At 38.1% G+C, this 13,850-nt stretch overlaps 1 protein-coding gene across 1 annotated transcript; it reads left to right on the forward strand.

Moving 5' to 3' along the window:
• The first annotated feature begins 1,558 nt into the window (after nucleotides 1–1,558).
• ppp1caa (protein phosphatase 1, catalytic subunit, alpha isozyme a) lies at nucleotides 1,559–10,372 on the forward strand. The gene is made up of 8 exons (XM_038706275.1): nucleotides 1,559–1,719; nucleotides 1,994–2,108; nucleotides 7,289–7,420; nucleotides 7,703–7,933; nucleotides 8,035–8,139; nucleotides 8,224–8,447; nucleotides 8,899–9,033; nucleotides 9,427–10,372. Exons 2-8 carry the CDS (start codon nucleotides 2,054–2,056, stop codon nucleotides 9,541–9,543), a joined length of 999 nt encoding a protein of 332 aa, XP_038562203.1. The 5' UTR covers nucleotides 1,559–1,719; nucleotides 1,994–2,053; the 3' UTR covers nucleotides 9,544–10,372.
• Nucleotides 10,373–13,850: the final 3,478 nt, after the last annotated feature.

Raw genomic sequence — 13,850 nt, forward strand, 5'->3', positions numbered from 1 at the left:
TGTTCTCTCTATGTTAATAATCTAAAGAAAACACCACCAAGGCTATCATACCTGAACATCCTAGCTCAACCCCCATAAACCTACCTCTGTCGAAACTGTGATGACGAATGCATGGAGACTGATTTAGGAAACCGAGACAGAGTGGGGTTAGGATTTTGCGTAAGTTTTGTGGATAACTGGGAGGAAATAAAAGAAGTTGAAAAGGAATGTTGTGAAACCAAATATGTGTACCTGCCATAAACATAATTAGAAACACGCACAGTTTGCATAATATACAGAATTTTCTTTATTGTAGATTGGATTTGGATTCAGTGATGGTACACAGAGCTCACATTTTACATGGACATTAACTGTATTTTAACAGATGCTGTACATTAACTGTATAAGAATAATGTCATATTACCAGCAATATTGAGAAGCTTTTTTTTTTTCTATTTAGACTTCTTCTAGCACTTTTTTAAAACTTAAGTCAAAGTAACAATGTCACACACTAAACTACAGTAACAGTACCCAAGTGCTTTTAGCTAAATTAAACATTAACATTAAAAGTATGCCATTAAAAGTAAAAGTACAGATACAGACATATGCCCCCTCTGAGTTTTATACCATAGGCTACTATTAGTGTTGATAATTACGGTCTATTTTTTCTAACTTTTTCATATGCTGTTTTATATCTAATCTATTATAAGAAGCTTCATATTTCACAAACTCATCATATCTTTTGTATGGAAAATCTTAATCTGTACAAGTATTTATTACCATAACTATTACCATAACTAAAGCTGTCAACAATGTGTTAGGGTAGAATGTATAGGCTACAGGATAACATTTCCCGTTATCAAATAGCATGAAAATATCATATTTCTAAATACTCAAATAAAGTACAAGTAGTACATATTTACTTAAGTAGAGTATTTTAACAAGTGTATCTGTTACATTACATCACAATAAGTGTCAATGTAAACTGAGGTACCAGTCTAAATCTTTCTGATCTATTTTTACATGGTCAAAACAGCTGGACAGTCAGGAAACTTAAATGCTATTAAAACAAATATAAGATTGGTCATTGCTTTCTAGTATTCTATAATATTTGTTTTAAGTCCTAGCAGACAGAATTACATTTAAAAGGGTTCCTTTTAATTAAACATCAATTCCACAGACGCTTTGGTTGGGTCTATCAACACAAACTCAAATGACACAGTTCAAACTCACAGCACTTTACTTTAGTCAAGAACCAAACGTTTTTAGTGATACCAGCTATGTCGTGGAGGAAATGTACAAGCCCATTTTGTTTCTCTCTAAAACCGAAAACTATGATCTTCCCTTGGTATTTTTAGGTTTCAATTCCATTTCTAAACACTTGGTGGCGCAATTTGAGTTCCAATTTAAATCTCCATGAGCATTGTAGCCGTTGTAAATGGCTGGGGGAGGGCCTTAAGTGTCAGACGGACCCAGCATGCGACCAATCAAATACAACAATTCGAGTTCTAAATTCCTGGATGGACCAATCATCTTCTGAGAAACGTGTGAAGAACTGTGTTTGATTCAACCTCCTACGTTACCGTAGACATTTCGGTGGAAACGGCCCTCTTTTAAAGTTCCTGGGGGAAGAGGGAAGGGACCCGGACAAGTCAAAGAAAAGGGGCCACGATTCAGCAAAGAGGATCAATTTTAAGGCATTTTTCATCCCAGGACGACTGCCGTTAGACCGAAGACAGGGTTCGGGGAGATTTTATCTGTTAATAAGTTATGTTACTTAGCTAACGTTAGCTAACTAGCCGTTCAGTGTTGCTGCTAGTTTAGCCTACGTTACTTGGCTAACGTTAGTAGTAGCTACATAGCTCAGCTAGCTTGGTTAGCTCAAGCTCGCATAAGATCATTCATCGTTCCAGTCTGCTAGCAATGCTCAGTCGTTAGCTAACCGATGTTAAAACGTATATTGTGAGTAACTGTTGGTTTCCGTCTCTGTTTCTTTCTGTTCTTGAAATCTAAGGTGCAACCAACGCGGAAAACCAAGGTCTTGACTGCTCGAGAACGTCAGAAAATAAAGAAAATGGCGGAGCCAGACAAATTAAACATCGACTCTATAATTCAGCGTCTCCTGGAAGGTGAGAAAGACCAAACCCATTCAGAAACGTACTTAATTTACGTTATGGGAGTATCTTGATGGTAATGAAACGTGTATTGTGTATATACCAGATAAGTCAGCTAAAGGAAAAGGTGAGTTAGTCACGTTATCTTCTTCTAGTAGCCTACTTAAGATTGATGTGCTCGCCGGCTCTGTGACTGGATTTGGATGCACGGGTGTAGCCAAATAAACCTAACGTTACATATTCTTCAGCTTACGTTTTTTGATAGATTTTTTTATTATTATTATAGTCATCGATATGTGTTTTCATTTGAGATAACTTACAATGCTATAGCGTTGTCTGCAGATCAAGGGGAAGTGGGTGAAATGGCACAGAAATGGGGAAACATCACACACAGTGTAGACAAATTACACCTTATACGTCACTGCCTTGGTTTTTGCATTTGCTTTACCCATGGAGGAGGTGATGCTGATATGAGATTTCTTACTTCTTTCAGAATATGAGAAATGCCCAGTCTGAATAGTCAGAGGAATTGAGAAGGGCTATGTGTAACATGACTGCGAAGGATTAGTACTTTGACTCGTACATGTATACATACATTCATTGACACTGTAGGAAGTCTTGTGGTCATTGTTTTTTCCGACCTCATTTGTTACTGCTTGCCATCAGAGCTTTTCAGTTACAACGTGGGCTGCCCTTGTTATGCTTACTGTTTTGCAGTTTAGACTCAGATTACAATTTGCAGACACAACCCTGGCCAGAGTGGCTTGTTTAATGAGGTGTACAAACAAAGATGCTTTGATTGGCACACGCTCACTGTAATACTGTGTGAAACTGCTGGTTGGCCATCTCTGCTACTTAACTGCCGTTTTTAAGGCAAGATAAAAACGGCTTACTACATTTTTTTTCCCCCCCCTACTCAGCAGTGTTTGGTGTATCTTATGTGCTCCCCATGAAAAATAACATTTATGGTTCCAAAAGTCATTTTTATGTTGTAACTGTAAAACATGGTGTGCGTAAATTATTTGTTTTGCAAATAAGAAACTTGATGTTCTGTAGTCGGATGGGTAAGCTGTTGTAGCTCTACAAATGTGACATGAACAATTCCTAAGTAGTAGGTTTTACATGTCTGAAAACAGATTTGTTATGGTTGGAGGTATATGTGTGTGAGGGGGAAAACACGGCTGTTTTATCTTCAATCCACATGATGAATGTAGAGCCCTAAGGACATCAAGCATAAATCCCTTCACACCCAACTGTACAGTTAATCTAAAGAACACAAGAAATAAGGTTGTGACCTCTGTAGTTGGCCTTGGGAGGGAAGTGTGCTGGATGTGGAACTTGTGCCTGCTTCTTTGTGTGACTATTTCGCAGGAGCATCATCACATGTTGAGGTGGTTTGTAGCCTCTACAAGTTGATGATTTCATAAAAATTGCCTTTAGTCACAGTATCAGAAGGTGTTTTGGCCTGTAAATGAGAAACATTGGGTACAGAGAAATTTCTCAATTAAATTTGCCCTTACCCCTGTGTTTATTTACCTTCTTAAATACAGGCCTGCATGATCTGCCTAAACCGAGCTGATGGAGGTGATAGGGATTATTCATAAATATGCACGTGCACTCATGGTGCCTCCTGGGAGTTTGATGTGACTGCTGGAGTGTTTTGTACATGGAGTGTTATACTTGGGCTGTGATAAGGTTGTCTGCCAAATGCAGGAGAAGACAAACAAGCCTGACAGTGGCAGTATTTATATCCTCTTATGTAACTCACTTGACCTTTTTATTGTTAGCATTTGTGGTTTTATTGCTCATAGTAACCACTCTCCAGTTAATATTACTATGTGTTAAACTACTTTGTTCAAGACAATAGTAGACTCATCAATACTTGCTCTACCACAGGTCAGAAGATTGATAAATTATATCCCACATCAGCTCAGTCTCTTATGGAAACTCTCCTGCTGGCTGGCTGTGTTTTGAGACCAAACCAATTAAATGTGTTTGGATAATTAGCGGTCTCAATTGGATTACATTTGTAGATCTAGAGCTAAGTGAACTCTGGGAGTGTATGTTGCTAATGCCATTGTCTGGAGAGCATAACATCACATAAACTCAGCAAGAACACCAAGCACTGAGTCAGGAGTGTTGGACCAATCCAACTGTTGATTCCAGCACTCCGGCACCGCAACAGCTTTTCTGTTGTACTGGTCAAGCTCTTTGTTTTCTGCCCCCTGATCAGTCTAGTGGAAAAGTTTTTGTCTGTACCCCTCATGATAAGCTCTCTGTTGTCCACTGGCTATGTGGCTAACTTTGGAGTAAGCTCTGTCAGAGCTTAACCTTCTATAATCCAGGTTTAAAGTGACTGCACTTTAGTTCACTGCAGTATTTATACCTACTTTTAATTGTTTAGGACGTTGCTTTTAGTTGCCGCTTCAGCGTAGTGCCATTAATTTACATCCATTTGTTTATTTCTACTCTCACCCTCCCTATCAAAGTGTTTTGTAAGCACTATTAAAAGTGGATTTGTTTTACTGAGAGATGGTCTGTAATTAAGTGCCAGGTGCTCTGCATGTAACAACAATTCACAACAAGTAAAGGATATCTTTCCTCAGGTTATGGTGCATCGCTTGGGCAAAAACTTGATCTGTGCCTCTGTTGCCATATGTATGTATGCATGCAAATGTTAGTTTGACAGTTATTAGCAATTGCTTCTGTTGCAGTCAATCTGTGACACAATTTATCAAAAGTTGCCAAATAAGAGTTAACCTGCAGCGATTTGCAATGTTTTGATTTCCAAATTGTTTATATTTAATTTAATCCTCTTGTCTCTATGATGTAGTTTCATTAATTGTATAATAATTATAATAAATTCAATCATGATTTTAGAGACCACATGTTAATTTGATCTCTTGTGACATCAGTGTTTTGTGTTTAAGTACTTGCCCTGGTACATGAAATCAAGAGCTCTGTGTCACAAATGTTTCTTTTGTGCACGCTGTGATTTATGGCTCTCTGCTACACAATTGTCATTGCAGACAAAAGCATTTTCACCACAACGGCAAACTGCAAGTGTAATGAAACAGAATGGTGTACTTAGAGATTGAATCCTTATTTGTTTGAATGCTACTCTGGTGCATTAGTATCGTCATTTTATTTAAACTTTGATTTGTGAAATAAAATTTATGTCTTGTGAAGGAAATAGAGTACATTTTAAACCAGTTTTTGTTCATTTGCTTTGAGTTTTGCCTGTAGCAGGAAGTACAATTACAGACCCAATGTTGTAAAACAAATCTACATTGTAAACAGCTGTAGTGCTTGTTCTTATTTGCCTTTAATCTGTGTCACTTTGATTGTTTGGCATTTTACAGATTAAGTCATTCGCCTGTTATTTGTCTGTTAAGCTGTGAACACCTGACAACTGTTAAATCAATTCCATAAACACACTGAAGAGAGATTAGTTCACACCCAGCTTGAAAAAAATTGTCAGACAGTTGGATGGAAATTAGATTCCTCATTAGTAGCCTTGCATAGTTTGCGTTGGGATCTACTTTGGCATCAAGCAGTACGTGTAGGAATGGGGGTGTGATTGATTCTGTCTGTGATACAAACAAACCACATTCCACATTCCTTACTCCATCAGAGGCAGTCTTGTTACAGTACACACACACACACAGTCGCTGACATATAGTCTCATGGCGTCATGTCCGCACCCTACAGTTGGCATGTCAATATTATGTAAATATTTTGATCTGATTTATAAGCAGTGGTAGTGGCAGTAGTTGATGTAAATCTTTTCAGAACTTGTATGAGACTACCAACTCCTGCTTTCTCTAGCATTAGAGCCACAAAGACGTGTTTCCATTTTAAGACTTTTAAGACTAAATAATCTGTCGGGGTAATAAATTGTGTTCACATTCAAGTAGGGCTGGGCCATATAGCCAAAAATGTTATCATGATAAAAACATTTATTATCATTCAAAATTGATAAATGTCAAATAATTATTAAGTTTAAAGGCAGATTTTTGCTCTTGAGTGAAACCAGATGGTAAACTGTGGTTTAAAACTGTTCTGAGCGAGACAAATGCATGATGCCAAAGAGTGGATCACTTCACACATCTGAGGTAGAACATTCAGAACAATTATGATAATCTTTTTTCAGTCCTTTTTCCTCAACAAAATAAATAAATCTTAATTAATTAAAACATTTCAAACAAACATTTACTGACAATATATTTAACATTTGTAATATTGTTATTGAGGAAAATTATATTGCCATAATTATCGTTGTTTTATTGCCCAGACCTATGTTCAAGTCTCTTGATTTGTTTTTGGCTTCATTCAGCGTGAGTTTGGTATGTGTTTAAAAAAAAAAAAAAAACATGACAAGAAGAGACATGACAAACCTGCTGAATTCTCGAGACAGCATCAGTGAAAGTATCTGGATGACTGGAACAGAGTGTTACTTTAATTATCACATGATAAATACAGTTCTTGTATCTGTTGATATAGTTTCATCTTACAACCTGTTTCTTGGCCTTTTTTTATTTTTTATTTGAAACATTGTTATTAAAGTCGATGCTGTGCCATTCTTAATTTCTTAACAGTGCGCCCTAAGAGTCCTAATTAGGTGTTTGCAATGTCTTTGCAGCTACATCATCTAGAATGGGAAAGTGGGTTTTATGTCTTTCTCATATATTGGGTTTGAACTGCTACCTAAGCAGAAAGACTTGCTTCTGAGGCTGACGGTGTCAGGCTAGTTTCCACTGATCAGGTTCTCTCAGAAGTGTACATACTGCACAGGCTCATCTTGTTGGGTTGGGGTTTGATAAACACTGTATTTTGTTATAGTAACTTCTAATTTCTAAACTTTAGAGTAATAGAATATAAGAATAGAAGATACCTTTTATTGTCACATACTTGTTGTGAAATTCATTCTCTGCATTCAAACCAGTCCCTCAAGGGACGTCTAAGTGATGTTTACCTGCTAAAAACTGGACTGCTAACAGAATTTGCCGGCATTTGGCTGGTGGGAGGTGTTAACTTCCCAGTCTGGTAGACTGGTTTAATATCAAGAGGATCACGTTTCATTGCTGTGCCTTATGTCCTCCTCCATTCAGTCTTTCGTACAGCTAATAGATTTTTGTTTGTAGTGTTATTGTATCTCCCATCAAATGTCTACCCCCTTATCTCCCTTTTTTCAGTAAAGGGCTCTCGGCCAGGGAAGAACGTCCAGCTGACAGAGGGTGAGATACGTGGCCTTTGCCTAAAATCCCGTGAAATCTTCCTGAGCCAGCCAATCCTGCTTGAATTAGAAGCTCCCCTCAAAATCTGTGGTAAGTGGGGTTTTTTTATTTATTTTTTATATATTTTTAATATAGCTTCAATAATTCACCAAGACCAAGTGTGAAATATAAAGTCTAAGAGGTTACACTGTAGACTGGCTCTGATGCAAGAGAAGATAATTTCCTGAGGTTTTGTTCATGATTTACTAGACAGTTGTCTGAAATTGTCGGTTGTATCACTTGATAAGTGCTGACTCTGTATGCAAATGCACCTACACCTAGTAGGAGTGTAGGTATGGTGTTTTAATTACCCCTCTCTGCTGCTGTCTGCAGGTGATGTACATGGTCAATACTATGATCTGCTCCGGCTGTTTGAATATGGAGGCTTCCCCCCAGAAAGCAACTACCTGTTCCTGGGTGACTACGTAGACAGAGGAAAGCAGTCATTGGAGACTATCTGCCTGCTTCTAGCCTACAAGATCAAATATCCAGAGAACTTTTTCCTGCTGCGTGGAAACCATGAGTGCGCTTCTATTAATCGAATCTATGGCTTTTATGATGAGTGTAAGTGCAGAGTATATTTGTAAACACGAAGAATGTCAAATCTAGTTTTGACTGCTTTTTTGTGTTTTGCTAAATTCTCATCTCTCCTCTTTTGTGGGTAGGTAAGCGACGGTATAACATTAAGCTGTGGAAGACCTTCACAGACTGCTTCAACTGTTTACCTGTGGCTGCCATTGTAGATGAGAAAATATTCTGCTGTCATGGAGGTAGGCCTTGTTAAAATAAGATGTTACAGGATGCGCATTAGATTATAAGAATCAGACTAACATGGATGTATGATCTTTCTCCAGGCCTCTCTCCTGATCTTCAGTCAATGGAGCAGATCCGCAGAGTAATGCGACCCACAGACGTGCCTGACCAGGGTTTGTTGTGTGACCTGCTGTGGGCTGATCCAGACAAAGACGTGCTGGGCTGGGGTGAAAACGACCGTGGTGTCTCCTTCACATTCGGGGCAGATGTGGTGGCCAAATTTTTGCACAAACACGACATGGACCTGATATGCAGGGCGCATCAGGTAATGTCTAGCCAGGAGGTCTGGTGTTCCTACTAACTGAAGCTGTGGGACTTCCATTTGTCCTCTCTCTAATTTATGATATGGAATAGTGGTGTACCACTATTAAGGAATGTATTGCAGTTCAACATATTTAAGCGCTACCAAAAGGGATATTTTAAAATATTCACTATAAATAAACAAGAAAGGCAGTTGATTACTTTAAAAATGCTAAAATGTAATGTACATTACAATCATCCATGTCAATAAGTAGTAGTGACATCTAGTGGTAATCAAGATCCATGACTCCTGTTTCGGCAGGACAAGCTGTAAATAACAATAATAATAAAAAAACACTTCACTCAATGAACTAAAACAGTACCAACAAAGCGAGTCACCAGCTGACCAGTTATTGGTTATTTTCTCGCTTTAGTTTTATTGTATGGGGTGTTAATGGTCTCATTTCTGTCCTGAGGTGGTAGAAGATGGTTATGAGTTTTTCGCAAAGAGGCAGCTCGTGACCCTGTTCTCGGCTCCCAACTACTGTGGAGAGTTTGACAACGCCGGTGCCATGATGAGTGTGGATGAGACACTCATGTGCTCCTTCCAGGTACTTTTCATTTTGAAACATATTTGTATGCTGCTTGTATTTTGTCTACCAGTATCAAACCACAATAATACAGTATGCATTGCTGTAGGTGGGGTAAGTGATTCTAATCCAGTACATGTGTTTTTGTCAAATTCACTGAAAATCTCACCGCAGCAACTGTAGCAAAAGTCTGCTAACCCACAACCTAGCTAACGTTAGTTACATTGGATTTCTCCAGAATCACATACCACACCTTTTTCAATGAATTCTAGTGAATAGCTTAGCATGTATATTTCTGTTTTTTATCTTTCAAACGTTATTGAGTTTACCTATACTGTCAAATTTAAATACTAAATGCCAGATAAATTTCTGTCAGTCATTACAGGGCTCATTGTGTGTGTCTGTCTTTTACAGATTCTGAAGCCAGCAGATAAGAAATTGTATCCTTATGGCGGAGGGGGAGGAATGGGATCTGGGAGACCGGTCACCCCACCACGAAATACAGCCAAGGCCGCCAAGGCCAAGAAATAACACCCGCTGGGTCCCCCTCCCACAATCTGTCACCTCCCCTGTCGGTCCAACGCTCCTTTATTTTTTATTTTTTTCCCCCCCTCTACCTCCTAAACTTGTTTCTCCCTCATCACCAAATGGCAACAAAGCAGACAAGTGTCCAGGGTTCAATCATGTTTTTTTTTCTCTAAAATATTTTAACTGTTGATTTGGCTGTTTGCGTGCAATTTTTTTTGTGTGTGTGTTTTTAAAAAAACAAAGTGAGAATGATGTAGATAAAATTGCTGTATTCTGTATGTATGTGTTTTTTCTTCCTGTGCCCTCGGATCTGTTTTCCTGTCATTTTGTATGGATGGGTTCTTGCTCATCTGTGATGTAATTTCAAACCTGGGTGCAGGGGGGAAGAAGGGAAGTGGGAGAGAAAAAGAGGAGCCATAGCTGTTTATGTTAAGGCCCTGCACTGTTTAATGCTAAACACAAGCTTTTGTACATCCTGTTTCAGAGGTCTGTGTATGTCTATGTGATGGGTGGGGAGGGAGGGACGGGGGGCATGGTCAAACAGTAACGGCACATACCACGCACACAGGGTGCACAGTTGGATATATGTACAGGTGAATCCTTGAATGAAGTGGATTCCCAATGATAACATTTTTTTTTTCTCTTCCATTTTTTTGAAAACCAATGATTTGAGAATGCGGTCATGGATGTGAAATAGTTATGCTTCATTTTCTTTTTTTTCTTTTTTGTAGATACATGAAACCAACTTGGTTTGATTTTCTTTCCTGTTTTTGTTTTTAGTTCACTGAAAGTTAAAGACGAATAAAAATAACCATGTATTTGAATTATGCCATCATGCTGACCACTTTGTGTTTGCCATTGCTTTTTCATGTTTGTCTGCAACCTTTGCCATATATAGTTGCTGCGCTTGAGTGTGGTATGTTGATTTTGACATTACAACAGCATGAAGAGAGATATCTTATGAGATGTGGAAGCTGAATAGTGTAATTTTGGCCCAGCTTTCACTTAGTTTAAACAAAGGGGCATTTCATGTGCTGCTTCAACGTGATTTGTTTTGTTTAGGGTTTTTGTTAAAGGGAGATTTGTGGACCGCAGTAAGGGACAGCTCAAAGCTAGTTTCAGAACCAGACGTTGCCTGTTTTATCACAAAATGATTAGGAATCTCTTCAATGCAAAATGTTTATTTTTTTTCCTAATGATTAAGACCAAGTGGTTAATGAAGTTCAGGAACAGGATGTAAATGGCTCTGCTACCGAGCTTCTGTTGCTCAATGCCTCACAACACTCAGTCCTCACAAAGTACAATATCACCATGTGCAATTGTTGTGTTCCACAAGTGGATACCACTATTTATCTGGCTTTTTATTTCTATTGAACTAACACAATACATTCAATGCGCCCACTGAGGAGAAAGTGGCTTGAAGGTTTTCCACATTTTGCTTTGATCAAAGGCAGAAATGATCAAAGGAGGAGGAGCTGTTTAATTGCTTCTCTGACCTTTCCAGGTCTAGTCAAGACCACTTCAGTTGAGTCCATCATAAAAATAAAGAGTGGGTTATTTTAAATCTAAACACATGAGGGTTGCATGCAAGCGAAAACTAGGAACATGAGAACTAAAGACAGTGTTTGGATAAAACTAAGTCATAGATCAAATTTCTGACATAGTTGCAGGTGATTCTTTGAACTTAATGGGGACTTTAAGCACACAATTATTGTTTTACTGTAAGACAAAATATAATCAAGATAATCTGAATGAATCTAAAAGGGTTCAGGCAATCAAAAAGACACTGCTTGTTTATACATCCTTTAAAAACCAAACTATCTTGATAACCAGTTAATGTCACAAATGTGCCATTGTGCATTATGTTTTGGCATACAGGGTGTTCCCAGTGAAAGCAGTAAACGGTTCAGCACAAGCTGTTGCAACTGGGGAAAAACATTTCTACAGTATTTCAGGGTATCTCACTGCCCTTTTCTAATAACCCAAACCCCCCAGTTACCTAATTGGCGTGTCTGGTTTTATTTGTCTGCTGTCTGTCTTCATTCTTCAGCCCTCTGTACCAAGTATGAACAAATGTGACCGCAGCTCTCCAGATTGCAAAGCCAGTAAATATTGGTCAAGATTAGTGTAGTGCATACGCACATGTTCAAGCAGAGGGTGGGGAAGCTGGAATTCAGCTGTCATCCTGGCCCACCTTTTTCCCTCCACTTTCTCAGCAAGAGGTTTTCAACTCTGTACCTCAGAAAATAAATGTTTTTTAAGAAATCAAAGCAATGTAAGTAAGCTTTATTCAGAATCCTGCTTGCTTTCTAACAATTTGCTCAGTGCAACTCATCTGCAGCAGATATTGTGTCAGAGAGGGCAAAAAGAAAATCATATTGGACCTCATTGTGTGTTCATGTCCAGTTAGATGAACTCAGGAAGTGAAATTTAAATCAAAATAAATGGTATGAGGAAATCATATTTATATTCATATATGTAGAAAAATACATCAATAAACGCCATTGTCACGGGATATTCACAAGTCAGATGACTAGCAGTTTCTCTTCACGTTTTAAGGTGGTTAAATTGAAATGAGTCGAGCCTGACTTTGGCATGCTGGTGAGTTCATGGGGGAACATATATTAAAGCCTGATAGGATAATAAAAAGTTAATACAAAGCGGTAGAGCTATGCTGTGTTGGGGACCTTCTCCAATGGAGAGAAATTGTGTCTTTAACAATGCTAAACAATTAAGTGGCTCATGTAAGAAATAAGAAAGTGCTGAAAAAATGATGGAACTTGTAGATTTCTGTCTTCTGAATAAATGGTCCAATAGAGGCCACTTTCATTACCATTTTCACAGCTGTACAAACCTCTGCTTATAACATTTTTTTTATTGTTTCTCTATATTAACTGTTATTACCTCTTAGGATCTGGTCTTTAATGGCTTTTATGTTCATATTGTTTTTACTGACAAATTTAACACTATACTGCAAGCTTATTGGTGTAGGATTTTTTAATCAATCAGGGATGTTTTGCACCATGCACTGTCGCTGGTTAGATATGAAATTATTAGATTGTTACAATTAAGAAACAGAAACAACAGAAATGAACAGTATATTTATTTGTTTTCAAATCAATCACAAATTGTCTCTGTTACAAGGTAGAAATAAAACATAGAATTTGTATATTTGTGTCTGTATTTCTTTCGGCATGAGTGAGAGCATGGATGGGTCTTTATCCCTGTGTGTTTTCTTATTTATTAAATGTCACCTGCCTCAGATACCACACAGACACTTTACCAAATCAAAGAGCCAAAGACCACATCCAGCGTGGTTTATCATAAAAAGAAAAACAGACAACAATCTTTCTCCATCCATGCTGCCAGTCGCTTCTGTTTTAAAAAATGGGCCTTAAAATATGTAAAAGAGTTCCTCTAAATTGAACCACAGTCTACTGCTTCAGACAGAGCCCACCAGAAACACAAAAAATCTATTTCATTCATGCAGGCCTTCTAAAAACAAAATTGTGAATCTACTCAATGGGTTACTGTAACAAAATAACGAATACGTTTAGAGTTTGAAAATTACAATAGAAATAGGATGAAAGAGATGTTGCTAAACATGCTATACAATACAGTGTAGCCTATTTATAACCTACTGTAAGTATAAACAAGTGTAGTTAAAATAGAAAACAGAGACATATGAGTTAGGCTATAGGCCTATGTATAGCTTACTGAAAGAAAGCTAAGGAAATCACTAGTAGCAACAAATGCAATGAAAACATTTGGGAGCACTATTTTCTTATGTAACACCTGGTGAAAGGTAACTTGCCGTACCTGCAGCATTCACATCAGGAGTCTTGCCTGTGCTGGTCCTGTAGATTTATGACGGTGCAGCAAGTCCTTTACAGCGAAGTCACTGCCTGTCCTGTCAGCAGATTTATGAATCAGACTTGTGAATGAGTATTCAGTGTTAATGCAGTGTTTTAAAACGAACAAAAATAAAATAAAATAAGCAGACATTAGCTTGGGTGGTGGGCTATAGGCCTGTAGCTCAGTTAAAAATACGTAACTCTATAATAGACAATTAATTTTGTGATTGTCCGGAGATCCTGAACAATGTTCGCCAGGGTGCAACCTCCTGCGCTAAGGCGGGGGAGGACAGACTCATTGTGGGCTATTGTGTAAAACTGAAACCATAATCTGTGATGGATAAATTCTTGCAGCCACATGAATTAGCTCAGCTGAGCCTTTGACAGAGCAACTCTTCAAGTCCTTGTTGTCTATTAGAGCATATATGCCGTGACGCCCTTTAAAATATGCAGTAG

Source organism: Micropterus salmoides, unplaced genomic scaffold, assembly GCF_014851395.1.
Source record: "Micropterus salmoides isolate LMB-PRFRI ecotype aquatic unplaced genomic scaffold, ASM1485139v1 Ms_hic_scaffold_10, whole genome shotgun sequence".
NCBI lineage: Eukaryota > Metazoa > Chordata > Actinopteri > Centrarchiformes > Centrarchidae > Micropterus > Micropterus salmoides.